Genomic DNA, 16842 nt, shown 5'->3' with positions numbered 1-16842 from the left:
GTTGGGAATCTATGGTAGTAATCCAGTCAAGAGATCATGGGGGCTTGGTAGGGTGATAACTTGGAGATTATGGAAGGGGTCAAATTCTAGATATGTATTGCAGTGAGGACCATGGTAGGTGCTTACGTGTCATATTGCGAATGAGAGAGGACTGATGATTAACAGAAAATATGTTTGGGCCAGGTCTTCTGCATTTTGATGTTAAATGTTTCTCCACCCTAGTAAGTACATGCTCAGTTAAAGCTAGTTATACTTTTAAATATTAGAGAAGAAGATATGGCATGTCACTCTGGCCATCATCAGAAGGGTGTCTGGTTTCTTATTTAAGATTTCTTTTGGTTTCATTTGATAATAATTAAAACTTAATGTGAACTCTTCAGTTGAATTGTTATGGCCCCTTTACACAGCATGATGGGTTGGCCAAAAAATTCATTTAAGGTTTTGCATTACCTCTTATAGAAAAACTTGAATGAACTTTTTGGCCAACCCAATATTAAGTCCTCTAAATTTCTGCTCAAAATCCACTTTTGTTAAATTTATTAAGTGCAATTCAGTCACAGGACATGAGTCCAAATGAAAAACCAGGCAAATCTTTGTGGTCTAGTTTGATAACACTGTAATAATAATGCATGCTGCAGTTCAGTTGGCTCTAGCCAACTTTTATAAACAGCACTTTACTCTTAGAAAGAACTCTGCAGACACATTATCTCCTTTAAGCCTTACCACTATCCTACAAGCACCCCTCTTCTCAGAATCCTTCCCTGACCAAGTTCCTCCTTCTGTCCTCCCCTCACTGAATTGTACTGAACAGTAAATATGTCTCCCCATCTCAGTCCTGAGCTCCCAGTGCCCAGGGGCCATGTTGCATTCAACTTTTGACCTGCCACACTGTAGTCATGCAATAAATATCTGATGCATAATGAATAAATACATGCAAGGCAGAGTGGGCAGTAGATCACACAGATGTCAGAAGTCAGGGAGAGATGCACACACACACACACACACTGACACTAAAAATGTATTCCTCTCCCCATTTCTTTGCTTTCTCTGATGGCTGTTGTGACTAAGCGAATCGTGAACAAAAATATATTCCCAGAGTCTTGAAGTAAAGGTTGGCTAACTAAGACACATCCTTGTAAATTTCAGTTTCATAGTTCTGAGTGACCTTAATGTGGGGAATGTAATTGGAAAGCTAGATTCTATGGGGATTACAAAGCTCATACTTGTTTCTTAGCCCATCTTGTACAATAACAGCAAAGGTTTATCATCGCATTTTTGTATTAAAATGTGTGCATACTTGAATGCTAAAGCACAGACTCTTCTGAAGGTGGAAAGACATCCAAGATTATTCAGTCCATTTCCCTCATTTCTTTAACAGCTTTATTGAGGTATAATTTTCATAGCATAAAATTCATTCATTTTTAAGCGTGCAATTCAATGATTTTCAGTAAATTTGTAGGGTTGTACAACCATCACCACAGTCTCACTGAAGAACATTTTTATCATACCGTAAAATACCCTGTGCCCAAGTGCGGTTGATTCCTGTTCACACCTCCAGTGCCACGCAAATACTAATCTGAGTAATGGCTCTATAAATTTGCATTTTCTTGACATTTCATATGAATAGAGTCATATAATATAGTCCTTTTCGTCTGGCTTCTCTCATTTAGCATAACATTTTTGACCTTCAGCTATATTGTAGAGTATATCAGTAAATTGTTTCTTTTATTGTTGAATAATATTTCATTAGATGAATATATCACATATTATTTATTGTTTATATTTTTTAAATTTTTTGCTATTATGAATAGTGCTGTTGATATTTGTATATATTTTTATATACACACACTTAGATTGAGATCTAGAAATCGAATAGCTTGGTGAATGGTAGCCCTATGTCTACCTTTTTAAGGAACTTCTCAACTGCTTTCCATAGTGTCTGCACCATTTAACTTTCACATAGCAATGTATGAAAGTTCCAGTTTTCCAGTACCTTTGCCAACACTTGCAATTGTCTGCCTTTTTACTGATAGCCATTCTGTTATGGTTAATTGCTGTTTTTTTCTTTTGTGTTTCTGTGTTTTTATTGGTTTTATTTTTAATGAAGTATAGTTGAGTTACAATATTATATTAGTTTTAGGTATACAGCATAGTCAGTATTTTTACAGACTGTACTCCATTAAAAGTTATTATAAGATAATGGCTATAATCCCCTGTACAATACAGTTTATCTGTTTATAAAATATACAAACTGTATTGTTTGTCTATTTTATGCATAGTAGTTCGTACCTCTTAATCCCGTAGCCCTAATTTCCTGCCCCCCCGCCCCGTCTTACCTCTCTGCTTTGGTAAAAGCACTAGTTTATTTACTGTGTGAATTGCTTCAGTTTTGCATGTGTCACATTTGTTTATATTACGTTCTCAGTTCAATCTCTCAGTTGTGCCCTACACTTTGTGACCCCATAGATGCAGCATGCCAGGCTTCTCTGACCATCTCCAGCTCCCGGAACTTGCTCATACTCATGTCCATCGAGTCAGTGATGCCATCCAACCATCTCATCCTCTGTCGTCCCCTTCTCCTCCTGCCTTCTGTCTTTCCCAGCCTCACGGTCTTTTCCAATGAGTCAGCTCTTCGCATCAGGTGGCAAAAGTATTGAAGTTTCAGCTTCAGCATCAGTCCTTCCAGTGAATATTCAGACTGATCTCCTTTAGGATGGACTGATTGGATCTCCTTGCATTCCAAGGGACTCTTAAGAGTCTTCTCCAACACCACAGTTCAAAAGCATCAATTCTTCAATGCTCAGTTTTCTTTATAGTCCAACTCTCACATCCATACATGACTACTGGAAAAACCATAGCTTTGACTAGATGGACCTTTGTCAGCAAAGTAATGTCTCTGCTTTTTAGTATGTTGTCTAGGCTTGTCATAGCTTTTCTTCCAGGAAGCAGGTGTCTTTTAATTTCATGGCTGCAGTCACCATCTGCAGTGATTTTAGAGGCCCCAAAAATAGTCTCTCACTGTTACCATTGTTTCCCCATCTATGTGCCATGAAGTGATGGGACCAGATGCCATGATCTTAGTTTTCTGCATGTTGAGTTTTAAGCCAGCTTTTTCATGCTCCTCTTTCACTTTCATAAAGAGCTCGTCAGTTCCTCTTCACTTTCTGCCATAAGGGTGGTGTCTGCATATCTGAGGTTATTGATATTTCTCCCAGCAATCGTGATTCCAGCTTGTGCTTCATCCAGTTTTGCATTTCTCATGATGTACTCTGCATATAAGTTAAATAAGCATGGTGACAATATATAGCCTTGACCTACTCCTTTCCCAATTCTGAACCAGTCTGTTGTTCCATGTCCGGTTCTAACTGTTGCTTCTTGACCTGCATACAGATTTCTCAGGAGGCAGGTAAGGTGGTCTGGTATTCCCATTCCTTGAAGAATTTTCCACAGTTTGTTGTGATCCACACAGTCAAAGGCATTAGCATAGTCCATGAATTAGAACTAGATGTTTTCCTGGAATTCTCTTGCTTTTTCTGTGATCCAGTGGATGTTCAAATTTGATCTGTGGTTCCTCTGTCTGTTCTAAATCCAGCTTGAACATCTGGGTTCTCAGTTCATGCACTATTGAAGCCTAGCTTGGAGAATTTTAGGCATTGCTTTGCTAATGTGTGAAATGGGTACAATTTGGCATTGCCTTTCTTTGGGACTGGAATGACCTTTTTCAGCCCTGTGGCCCCTGCTAAGTTTTCCAAATTGGCTGGTATATTGAGTACAGCACTTTCACAGCATCACCTTTTAGGATTTGAAATAGCTCAGCTGGAATTCCATCACCTCCACTAGCTTTGTTCATAGTGAAAACTTTCTAAGGCCCACTTGACTTTGGATTCCAGGATGTCTGGCTCTAGGTGAGTGCTTACACCATCATGATTATTGGGTCATTAAGATCTTTTTTGTATAGTTCTTCTGTGTATTCTTGCCATCTCTTCTTAGTATCTTCTGCTTCTGTTCAGTTAATACAATTTCTGCCCTTTATTGTGCCCATCTTTGTATGAAATGTTCCCTTGGTATCTCTAATTTTCTTGAAGAGATCTCTAGTCTTCCTCATTGTATTGTTTCCCTCTATTGCTTTGCATTGATCACTGAGGAAGGCTTTCTTATCTCTCCTTGCTATTCTTTGGAACTCTGCATTCAGATGGTTATATCTTTCCTTTTCTCCTTTGCCTTTCACTTCTCTCTTTTTTTTTTTTTCTCAACTATTTGTAAGGCCTTCTCAGACAACAATTTTGTGTTTTTCCATTTCTTTTCTTGGGGATGGTTTTGATCCCTGTCTCCTGTACAGTGTCACGAACCTCCGTCCATAGTTCTTCAGGCACTCTGTCTATCAGATATAGTCCCTTAAATCTATTTCTTACTTCCACTGTATAATCATAAGGGATTTGATTTAGGTCATACTTGAATGGTCTAGTGGTTGTCCCTACTTTCTTCAACTTAGGTCTGAATTTTGCAATAAGGAGTTAATGATCTGAGCCACAGTCTTGTTTTTGCTGATTGTATATAGCGTCTCCATCTTTGGCGCAAAGAATATAATTAGTCTGATCTCGGTGTCAACCACCTGTATGTGTAGAGTCATTGTCTCCTGTGTTGTTGGAAGAGGGTGTTTGCTATGACCAGTGTGTTTTCTTGGCAAAACTCTGTTAACCTTAGCCCTGCTTCATATTGTACGCCAAGGCCAAATTTGCCTGTTATTCCAGGTATCTAGGTATCTCTTGACTTCCTACTTTTGCATTCCAGTTTTCTATGATAAAAAGGATATCTTTTTTTGGTGTTAGTTCTAGAAGGTCTTGTAGGTCTTCATAGTACTGTTCAACTTCAGCTTCTTCAGAATTAGTGGTTGGGGCATAGACTTGGATTACTCTGATATTACTGTAATATTGAATGGTTTGCTTTCTAGATTCCACATATAAATTTGGTTTCTTTTTTATATCTTCAGTTTTGGAAAATATTTTCTGCTAGTCTTCAGGTCATTTTCATCAGTAGCCACTCTATAAGTAGTAGTAATTTTGGCATACCCATGGGAGGAGCTTTAGCTCTGGGTCTTCCTGCTCCACCATTTTGGTCACAGCTCTTTAAATTGACCATCTTTTCCATGAGTTTATAAACTACTTGTATTTTATCTTTAGCGAAATGTCTAGTCAAATATTTTGCCAACTTTTAATTTGGGTAATTTGTGTTTTTATTATTCACTATTAATGGATCATTATGTATGTTGGATGAGAGCATCATACATACAGTTTACAAATATTTTCTCTCAATGTGTAGCTTGTCTTTTCATTTGTTGAATAGCACCTTCTGAAACCAATTTTGTCTTGTTTTGTTTTGTTTTATCAGCACATTTTATTTTTATTTTTATTTTTTTAATTTTAATTTTTACTTTATTTTGCTTTACAGTACTGTATTGGTTTTGCCGTACATTGACATGAATCAGCCACGGGTGTACATGAGTTCCCAATCCTGAACCCCCCTCCCACCTCCTACCCCATATCATCTCTCTGGATCATCCCCGTGCACCTCTGATGATATCCAATTGATCTTCCCCTCCCTTCATTAGCAGATCATACTTTTGGTGTTGTACTCACACACCCTTTCCATAATCCAAGGACATGAAAATTTTCTCCTATGTTTTCTCCTAGAGAATTTATAACTTTAGCTTTTACAGTTAGGGTTATGATGTGTTCTTTCTGTTTTTGTGTATAATGTGAACTTATTTTTTTTATTGTTATTTTTTGTGAACAAGGTTTTTTTTTTACTGTATAGATTATTATGTTGTGTTAATTACTGCTGTTCAGAGAAATGTCTAATGTGAATTTAATTATAGAGTCTTGCGTGTGGATAGTCAGTTGACCTAGCATCATTTGCTTAAAAGATTATCCCTCTGTTGTCAAATTGTCTTGGAATTTTTGTCAGAAATCAACTTACCATGGATGGATTCAACCTCTGACTAGAAGCCTCTTCCCTGGGTAGAGAAAGGGCATCACAGGATATGTCTGTGATGGAGTCATGGTCTGAAAGGATGTTGGTACCCCTCAGTGGCGAGTGGTCAGAGAAGCATGAGTCATCATCTAACCTATCAGTCTGAACAGCAGAAGAGGCATTGGGGTCCAGCGGCATGGTTCTCTGAAGCTTGCAGAGGTGCCTACAGGTTTTGCTTTTAAAGGCATCTAAGACAACTGTCCTCCAAGAGCTGGGGTCCTGGATCTGGGACCAGAGTAGAGGTGTCTTGTCTCAGGAGACATTGAAACTAAGATACAGAAGTTTCCGGCGAGCCTGGGTCTGAAAAGTCAAGGAAGGAGAGGGGTGTGGGTTGTCAGTCATATTAGAAAGAGGATGAATGATGGACATTAAAGGTGAGGAGATGAAAAGAGGTGCAGATGAGCCTTGGCCTTATGCATTGAGATGAAGCTACAGCCCAGGCTTCAGGTCCTGTAAAAAGAGGCCCTTAGGAAAAATTATGAAGAAAATATGGTCATCAATGTCTACCTTCTCATTGAGAGAAATAGAGAAGGTGATGTCGCAGGAGGGGAAACGTAAGTAAATGTTGTGAGGTGAACATAGAATAAGAAGAATATGTTATTCTGTCATACTCCCTGGGATTTTCTACTTAAAAAATAAAATCCTTTCTCTTTACAAACAATCCTGGATAGTTTATTCCAGCCCTAGAGATATGATTGTGGGAGGTGTTCTCATTTAGGTGTGATTTAATCATCCCCAGCATGTTGAAAAGAGCTTCAGTAAATACGTTTTCAAGAGAATGACGATGAGAGTGAAGTTAGCACAGAAACACAAATAATGCCCACTCTCTTGATTCTTTTCCCGACCTCTTCCTTTAAAGCATGTGTGTCAGGGGAAGGAAGATTGCCCAGATCGCGTGATCATTTCTTCCCTTCCTCCTCCTTAATCAGAGCTCCCAGATCTTTCAGAGAGGCTAGATTCCTGGCAGAAAGATTTATATGACAAAATAGTTTACAGCTTTCTGGCTGCAATTGCACATTTGCCTCTGGATGGACAAGCTGCAGACACAGTGGGCCTCAGGGAGTTGCTGGCTGTGCTCTGGCACATTAATCCCAATTGTATGGAAACCTTATGTTGACAACACGGTTTAACCCCCCCAAAAAATATCCTTTGCTAGCCTTTGTGATTTCAGACGAGGCTGGGTGGGATGGAGTGGTGCAACTTCAGCTGCCGAGCAAAACAAACACACAAAATGCTTGCAATGCCCTCTGTTCATTTTGTTGGCTTATGGAGTAGGAAGGAAAATAGAGAAAAGGAAAGGATACTGAACTATGCATTGAGAGTCTGGGTCTCTACTCTTGCTGCAGTTTGACACTCATGGGGCACTCTGCCTCGCAGCCTCAGCACCCTTGTCTCTAGTCTGGCTGCTGAGTTTGGTTGAATTGACAAGTGAGTCCTCAGTAATCAGATTGGTGGAGAGGAAGGGGCAGTGGGGTTGCTGACTGGAGAGATGATTTGCCTCTCTCCTTAGCCTACACATTTGGCTGACGGTGTTTAATAAAGACTTGGGCATCTCTCTTCACACATTAACAGCTTCTTACATCCTTCTAAGTTGAAGGAAATGTGCACGATCACTAGACAGGAGCTTAGAGGAATCACTTCCTCTTGAATTGGTTTTCTACATTCCGTCAGATTGGGTTTCGGGCTTCTTTTCAATTTAGTTCAGTTTGGTCCACTTGAACAAATATTCACTGATCAGCACACAGGTATCAGGCAATCTGCTGAGCAGTGTGTGGACAGAGAGAGAGTGAAGCAGAGATAAGTAAGCCACAACTGCCACTGTCTTAAAGGTCACTGTCCAGCCAGAGAAACAGCAGCTCCAAGCTCACATTATTGCTGTCCCAGGCAGACAGCCATTAATCAGTGGTAGGAGAGTTGAATAGGGGAGAAGTCATTCACATTTGGAAGATCTCGACCTGCTGCATGGAGGAGATGAGAGATAGGCTCAGCTTTTAGAGAAAGACTTCCACAGGCACAAGTGGGTAGAATGAGAGGGCACTGCAGGTGGAGGAAGCACCAGTTGGTGATGGCATGGGATAGGATCCAAAGGACGTTTGTGCAGTAGCAGGGATTCTGGAGCAGCTGCAGTCAGGGGCCTACCTACCATAAGACTCTTTGAGAAGTAGTTTACAAACCAGACACAAAGTGCCCCCAAGTGCCAGGATGAGGAATCTAGATTGTATAGTTCGGATAATGGAGAGCCTGTGAAAGTGCTTAAAGAGTGACGCTGTTTATGTTTAGGGAGGTCAGCGGATTGACTGGTGAGTTGATCACATAAATTAGAGGCAAAGAGACCTGCTATGTTCAGCTAAGAGATGGGGAAGTGCCCCACCTCTACAATATAATGGGAGGAGAACAAAGGGGAAGGGCAGGTGCAAACTGCTGATGTCAAGTCAACAGAGCTTGCTGATTAGAGGAGCAGAGTGAAAACCAAGGAGGCAGGAAATGAGGATGAGCCCCCAGAGTCAAGATCTAGCTACCTGATGAACAGTGCTCCCCTCACTAAGAAAAGAAATGGAGGAGGAGGAACATGCAGGTTTGTAGGGGTTGAAACTGAGTTGCATTTTGGGCATACCTAGTGTGAAACAGCCCTTTGGAACATCTAAATGGAGACCTATTTCTGCAAAGCAGCGGGTCTAGAAGTCTGAAACTCTGGAGGGAGGTTTCAGTCATAGAAGTGATGGTAGTAAATAACAAATTCATCCCTCCAGAGAGTTGCTCATCTGCCTCTCCTCTTTCCTACTCAGTGTTTATCAGCTGGTTGTCAAGGAGGAGCGACTTCAGAAGTCACGGAGGGCAGCTGACATCATCGAGTGCTTTTCAGTGCCCGTGAGCTACAGGAACGCCTCCAGCCTTGACTCTCTACACTACTTTGCTGCCGAATTGAAGCCTGCCAACCTGCCTGTCACCCAGCCATTTACAGTGGGTGACAACAAGACATACAATGGCTACTGGAACCCTCCTCTTTCCCCTCTGAAAAGCTATAGCATCTACTTCCAGGCCCTCAGCAAAGCAAACGGAGTGAGTATGGCCAAATGGAGGCCATTTCTTGCCTTGTTTTCCCATTCTTAAATGAGAAGGCAGCATCGCTTTAGAGAGAGGTTGACATGTTAAGGCCCATGGACCAGAGCATCCAGATCAGCCTTTTGTTGGGCGGAGGGGGTTATTTTTTTAACACAGTGATGCCTGTTCATTTTCATAGTGTATGGCTGCTCTGATACTACAGCAGTACACTTGAGTAGTTGCAACAGAGATTACTTAGCCACCTGAAGTATTTACTCTGTGACCCTTTACAGAAAATGTTCTCAGACAGCTGAATTAGAGGACAGAAAGGTGTTTCACTTGGGCAAATCATATTCAGATCTGAGTCTTAATTTTCTCATCCATAAAAGAATACCTATAAATGGGATTTCTATGAAAGCCCTAAACATACATACTTTAATCAGTGACTACTAACCCCTTTCTCATTACTATTAGTCACATTAGAAAATACTTTTCTCCCAAAGACAAGGTAACCTTTTCTATGTCAGTTTTGTTGTTGTTGGTGTTAATAAGAGGTGTTACTCATAACATCAGAAGATCACAGGGCTGGAGAGAATCTGAAAGGTCATCCAGTATCTCCCTCCCTTCCCCTACACCCAAGACAGTGCTTCAGTCAACATAACAATATCACAGTTAACAGATGTTAGTGTTTATTCCTTTTTTTAAACATTAAAGTATAGTTGATTTTCAGTGTCATGTTATTTTCTTGTATACAGCAAAGTAATTCAGCAACATATATATATATATATATATTCAGTTATATATGCATATATTTTTCATATTCTTTTGCATTATGGTTTATTACAGGATGTTGAATCTAGTTCCCTATGCTATATAGTAGGACCTTGTTGTTTATTTGTCTTTTATATAATAGTTTATTTATGTTAATACCAAACTTCTCATTTATCCTTCTCCTACCCTTTTTCCCCTTAGTAACCATAAGTGTGATCGTAAGTGTGTTCTTTATGTCTGTGGGTCTATTTCTATTTTGTAAATAAGTTCATTTGATCATTTTTTTTATAATCCACATATAAATGTTATATGGAATTTGTCTTTCTCTGCCTGACTGTCTTCACTTACTGTGATAATCTGTAGGTCCGTCCATGTAGCTGCAGGCGGCATTATTCCAATCTTTTCGTGGCTGAGTGGTATTCCATTGTGTGTGCGCCTCATCTTCTTTACCCATTCAGCTGTCCATGGACATTTAGGTTGCTTCCATGTCTTGGCTACTATAATGTGCTGCTGTCAACATTAGGATGTATGTATCTTTTCAGATTAAGGTTTTCTCGGAAAATATGCCCAAGAGTGGAGTTGCTGGATCATATGGCAACTCTACTTTTAGTTTTTTTAAGGAACCTCCATAATATTCTACACAGTAGCTGCACCAATTTCTGTTCCCACCAGCAACATAGGAGGGTTCCCTTTCTTCCACACCCTTTCCAATATCCGTTTTTTGATGATGTCAGTGCTTATTCTTGAATAACTCCAGTAACAAATAACTTACTTTTCTGTATGGTAACTTGCTGATCTTTGTGGGGGCTGTGGCTGAGGGCTTTTTGTTTTTTAACTGACTTAAGTATATCTTTTATTATAGCTTCTACCCATTGCTCTTGATCCATACTTTTAGGTCCCAATAGAGCCAATGCAATCACCTTCTTAGGTGGTATTTTTTTTCAGTTCACTTCTCCTCTAGACACACACAAACCCATCTGGTCTTATGTTCTGCAAGCTAACTATCTTTAGTTCCTCTTGTACTCAAGTATTTTCTGCCTATGATGTTTTTATGGACATCTTCCAGGTTGCCATATTTCATTCAGCAGATATATAATGAACAGTGACATATGCTAAGCCCTGTAGTTCATATTAAGATTATGTAGTATGTGCCCTCGAAGAGCTTCTATAATCATAAGGGAATCTGGGATGTGTCATGTTCCACAGAGTGTCTGGAGAAGTGAGAAGCTCACTGGGATAGAGAAAAAACTGAAACAAAAGCAGAATTTGTTGTTGAAGATCTTAGAGAATAGCTTGTGTAGGTGCTGGGCGGCCAAGATAGTCTAGTCTGTTAGTGGCGGTCGTTACTTCATGAGAGACCTGGATTGAGAAACTACTTCACATTTAAAATGTCCACATAACCATTTATAGATTCCATATTGGTATTTCATTTCTGCATTCATTACTGGTTCAAGGAACATTCCTCACAGAGAGTATAAAACTACAAAAAGAAGCTGCCAGACTGCCTTGCACCTGTGATCTGGCCTCTTCAGACAACACTCTGATATACTGAGGAGGAAGAAGTCAAGATGGCCAGAAGCGTCTGGGAGCCCATCTCTGTATCCCATATTAGCCAGTTTCTTGGTTCAGCACAGCCCTAGCAAAAAGTGGCTTTCCCTGCTCTTGGCAACATATCAAGAAGTGCTGTTGGGTTTCCATGCTGTGGAACAGAGTCATAGCTGCATTCACGTCACCTGCTGTCACATTCCTCCCAAGATTCTCCTAAAAACCCAACAACAGACCAAGTCTACAGAACCTAGAAAACGACCCCAGAAGCAATTTCTCCAACCTGAGCATGGTAGGTCCTAGAAGAGCAGCAGATGAGATAGGAGGAATATTGGAGGTCTTGCTCCCCAGATGTCATACAATAGATCCCCTTTCTAAAAAAGCTACTTTATTTTGGCTGTGCTGGGTCTTCTGCACAGGCTTTTTCTCTACTTGTGACAAGTAGGGGATACTCTCTAGTTGTAGTGTGGGAGCTTCTCATTGTGGTAGTTTCTCTTGCTGTGGAGCACTGGCTCTAGGCGGCCAGGCTTCAGCTGTTGCAGTGTGTGGTCTCCAGAGCAAAGGCTCAGTAGTTGGGCCACATGGGATTAGTTTGTCTGAAACACATGGTATCTTCCTGGACCACAGATCGAACTTGTGTCTCCTGCATTGGCAGGTGGATTCTTTACCACTGAGCCACCAGGGAAGCCCTAGACTCCCCTTTTCAAGACATGAGGGTTTGCCTTTAGGGAAAAAAGTCACCCCACTCTGAAGCTATCTAAGAGGCAGTTTGTACTCCTGGTTCCAAGATAAACACGATCATTTAGTTACTCATGCCTTTGATCCCACACCATGTGTACCCTCATCTGGGACCTAAGATTGGCTGCAGTGAAGCCTGAGAAGGAGTAGAATTGGATGGTTGCTTATGCCAGGAGTCTTGAGGGTGTAGTTGGCCTCACAGGAACAGAGAGGGAAAAGCTGTGGGAGCTGGGCACTCAGAGTATCGTATCTTTCTAGCAAGAGAAAAACTACACACCATTTCAAATTATTGCATAGTATTAACTTTTACTGAAAAGAGTTGGGTGAAAGAGACATAGGAACAGGAAAGTCATCCTCAGTCTGACAAGTCTCTGCTTGGTCCTTCAGCTTGCTCCATATCTTAAAGGGGAGCAGACAATTCAGTTAAGCCTGGAGGATTTTTGAGGAGAAAACATTATAACCTGCAAATTTCTTATCAGCCAAGTTGTTGCTCTTGTGTAAACGCATCACAAAGACATTCTCACCATCCAGAGGCTCCCACCAGCCCTGCTTCTATAAAATCATACAGACAGTAGTTGACCAAGCAATGAATCAAAATAAAGAAATTGCAAAGAGAGAAATATGAAATAAAAAGACATAGAGTGAGCCTGGAAACTAATTAAATATCATATTAATGCTAAAAGAATTGTTCTAAGCACATTGCAAAGAGGTTAATATTAAAAGATGATTGCTTAAAGAGAAGATATAAAAAATTTACAGCTGTTATCTGGGGCTGTAATTCACTCTTGTGTCAACAAAAACTGAGAAAGAGTTGAATTGATGAATGTAAATAAAAATCTGCTAATTTCCCCACTTTGGACAGGATGGAGTAAATAACAACTACTTTATTTTTGATACCAAGGTTTTTTTTTTTCAAGTATTCTTTTTTAAAACATAAAGGCAGCCTTCCAATCTATCATAGAAAGCCGGAAAACAGCAATCTGCAAAGAAAAGGGAAGAAACAAAGGGAACTATAAGTAAACATGAAAATCAGTAACTATAAAGCAAGCCAGAAAACAGAAGCACTCTATTTGATTTTTTTAAACTGATGCTTTGCTCTCTTCATGAAGGGGTAAAATGTCTTGAGTCAAGTAAAAACCAGAATTCAGCAAATCTATATCTCTAGAAGATTAAAAACAAAGGTTAGGGCAAAGTTATATTACATTAAAATGAATTAAAGGAAAGCAGAAATGGCCATTTGTTGCAGGATGGTTGTGGGCAAGGTTGAATGATTTACTATCAATCAATTTCATTGCTTCCATTTCCATCTAAAGTTTCAGTGAGAACATCAGAACAGGATAAGAGAATTTTAGGGACCATATATATTTATTCTATGAATAGTAAGGACAGTTTTTCAGCTTAGCAGAGTGGCTTGATATTTAGCCTTTACAGTCAGACTACTTACACATAAAACCCTAGTAACTGTGTGACTTTTAAGTTAATTAGATATGATTGATTAACTAAGCAAACATCTAGCAAGCACAATATGTGCCCCGCCAAAAGGCACTTTTGTCTCTGAGTGCTTGGAATAAAGCAGTAAGCCAAACAGGTGAAGAAATCCCTACCCTCACAGCAGTTATATTCTAGTAGGGAAGAGAGAGAGAGAGGGGAAGGAGGGTGGGAGAAGTAAAATAATATGTCAGATTATTAGGTTTAGAAATGTGGAGGTCACTCCTTTAATTTTAACTATTATTAGGATGAGAGTAAAGACACTTGGTAAACTCCACAGTGAACTATAAATGTGAAATAATTCAGTCCAGTGCTACAAACACTATGGAAAGTCCAAGTATTATGTCCGTTATGAGACAAGGTACTCAGAGTCCTCCCAGCCACTTTGATGAAGTGTGAATTGTTTACAGGCACTTAGGCTTGATCACATTAGTAATACCTCATTTGCCTATTTATGCTTTCTTACAAATATTAATAGCAAAGGGCAGTGCCAGCTGTTGAAGCACTGTCCGTGGTGCTGAATTTCTAGCACCTGTCTTAGGAATTAGGCCATATTGTAACCATTTGTTTTGGGTACAACCATTACAAATCTATAGCACGTTAGAATTGGATGATTTTGAAGTGTCATCTTATGTACACCAGAAGCCAACACATAAATCTCTAATAAAATGTTCTTGGCAAGGTATTATATAGCCTCAGCTTGACCACTGCAATCCTTTGGAGGAAAAAGTTGCTTCCTTTGTTAAACAAGTACAATAGTTAGAACTTTCTCCTTTCTATAAAGCCACATTCTGTCTCCTTAACTCTATAGTCTTGGACACTTGTATTGATTTGAACAAATCAAATCGTTCTTTACCATGTCAACCTTTTGGAGAAAATATGACAGTATCAGCCAGAATCCCTGTCCACCCAGACCATCTTGTATTGATATTTAATATGCAGTTACTTCTGTTTCTCATATACTATGATTTCTGTACCTCTTTCATTCTGTTTATCTCTTCTGTTCTCTTATAGACAGACTTCTTTTTACAATGCTGTCCATGAAAGGAATGCCCAGGACCTCGCATTGCGCTCCAGATATAGTTAAACCATGCCTGCCACATTTCAGCTACCTTTTCTCCCTTGAACCATTTTCTAAGACACTATTTCTCATACATTCCAGGATATTTTCCTCACTCCAGGGGTATCACACAGGCTGTTATTTTATCCTAGACTCTCTTCTTCTTTCCTTGAAGAACTAGGACCTTTTCAGTTTTCAGGTCTCATCTTCAGTGTCATATCCTCTGGGAACTTTCCAACCATATTATCTAAGAACCATCCACATCAGCCCTCACTATTTGTTGACCTGTTCTTTACAGCACTGTGTGTGTGTTTAATTGCACTTGTTTCTGTTTGTCTGTTTGTTTGCAGTGCATGCCTCTCTCATTAGACTTAGAGCTCCAGGAAGTAGGAACTCTTGTTTGCTGTTGTATTCTCCATACTGAGTACAATATTTAACACATAGTATAACAGTCATCATTTGATGAATGGATGAGAGTACAGACTGTTTCTTGTTGTCTGTGAGTCTCAGTTTCCTCATTTATAAAATTGAAATCGCAATACACACTTCACACAGTCATTTCAAAGATCAAATGAGAAATGATCTTGAATACTGAAAGGCACCAAGTAAGTGTGAGTCAAGTCTGAATTTCCATTCAGTGTAGCATGAGAGAGAAGGCTCAGAGCTATTTTCCCCATAGCCAGAGGAGCCATAAAGGGCCTTCCTTCCATCATAGCAGTAATACTTTGCCCAGCTGTCTCATTTCCCAAGCTTCAGGCTCCTGGGCAGCCTTGATTTCCTCCAAATCTTCCAAATGGTACCCCAGAGTAGCTGTCTCGAGTTGTAAACAGCGGGTGGGTGCAGTTTTACATTGTTTCTTTCCCACTCTTCCCAGAATGAGGTCTGCTGAATCCACTGTTCTCTGCATCCCCACCACCATTAGCCATGATTGTGAAGTTGAAAGGACCATAATTAACGGTTGAATGCAAAACAAGTGTGGTAAATTCATGCAAATATCCTTCAGAAGCCCCCATTTTTGGGGCAGTGCTGGTAAGCCTGTTCTGTTTATGCAGAGAGAAGACTCTTTCCTTGCTAATCCTTTTCATCTTGCGGGGGCATATTTAACCTGCATGATGCCTCTGCCAAATGGTGAGCTAAATAAGAGAAGTGGGAAGTAGAAGGGTGATCATTCTCTATGTCTCATTTCCTCTTCCAGCTCCTGAACTCTTGAGAGCAGTTGGAAGGCAGATGCTATTCTGAATGAGTCCTCGTGTTTGCAGTATAATCAGATTATAATAGTTGGGATGATCCAGGTAGAGCTGGGTTAGGAAAAATTCTCTCTCTGAATGAATTGGAAGAAACCACATTTAGTTGTGTCCACGCCCTGTTAAACTAATATTGGCACATGGGTGATTTTAGTGAGGCACAGGATAGAAAGATCATGCAGCAGACAGGCTTAGCTTTGAGTTATGGTTGTTCCCAGATGTGTGAACTTGAGCTGGTTTCTTAGCATCCCAAGATATATAATATGATTAATGATATACCTCCCCCAAATGTGGGGAGAGTAAATGAGACAATACTTATAATGCATCCATGACAGTTATTGTAGTTCTGATTCTCTCTTTCTTTTTCACTGCTCTCCTGAAGCTCCATCTCGAGGGAGGGGAGGGTTGAAGCATCCTTCACCTGATACATCGCCATTTGTCCCGTAGACCTCACACAGAAGCAAATCACTTCCTAACTCTGGAGGACCTCAGGAATTGGACCTCATGTTTTTACATGTCATTACAGCTGTTGACTGCCTTAACTCACCCATGACTCAATTGCTTTATCACCCCACCCCAAGCTTTATTTTCTTAGTTTCACTTTTCATACGTGATTGCAAGCCCAACATTTGTTTCTGTTGAATGTTTTGATACAGTTGATTGTGTCTTTGGAGAATGATCTTGCCCCTCCCAACCTCATCTCCTGATCCTCTTTTTACTTTAGTGACTGTTCACATGTCACATGAAAACCAGCTCAGATGGACCATAGAATGAGAAGATGCGGAAATCCCAAGCTTGAATGGATTAGAGTTAAGATCTCCCGGGAGGTCACACGGCTTGAGTCTTGGAGATTCCATGAGGGAGTTTGTAAGAAAACTCATATATTGGTTGGTTAGTTAGTGTTAGTCACTCAATCATGTCCAA

General features: G+C 40.1%; 1 protein-coding gene across 8 annotated transcripts in view; it reads left to right on the top strand.

Moving 5' to 3' along the window:
- Positions 1-16842, top strand: part of PTPRT (protein tyrosine phosphatase receptor type T) — a 1160687-nt gene that overhangs the window by 906831 nt on the left and 237014 nt on the right. For all 8 annotated transcript variants that reach the window (XM_069548590.1, XM_069548586.1, XM_069548589.1 and 5 more), the window contains exon 12: positions 8817-9090. In XM_069548590.1, coding sequence (XP_069404691.1) covers positions 8817-9090 — 274 coding nt within the window. The remainder of the gene's footprint in view (positions 1-8816; positions 9091-16842) is intronic.

This window comes from Ovis canadensis, chromosome 13, assembly GCF_042477335.2.
Source record: "Ovis canadensis isolate MfBH-ARS-UI-01 breed Bighorn chromosome 13, ARS-UI_OviCan_v2, whole genome shotgun sequence".
Classification (NCBI taxonomy): Eukaryota; Metazoa; Chordata; class Mammalia; order Artiodactyla; family Bovidae; genus Ovis; species Ovis canadensis.
The sequence above is the reverse complement of the archived record's forward strand: the minus strand, read 5'-3'. Positions and strand labels throughout refer to the sequence as shown.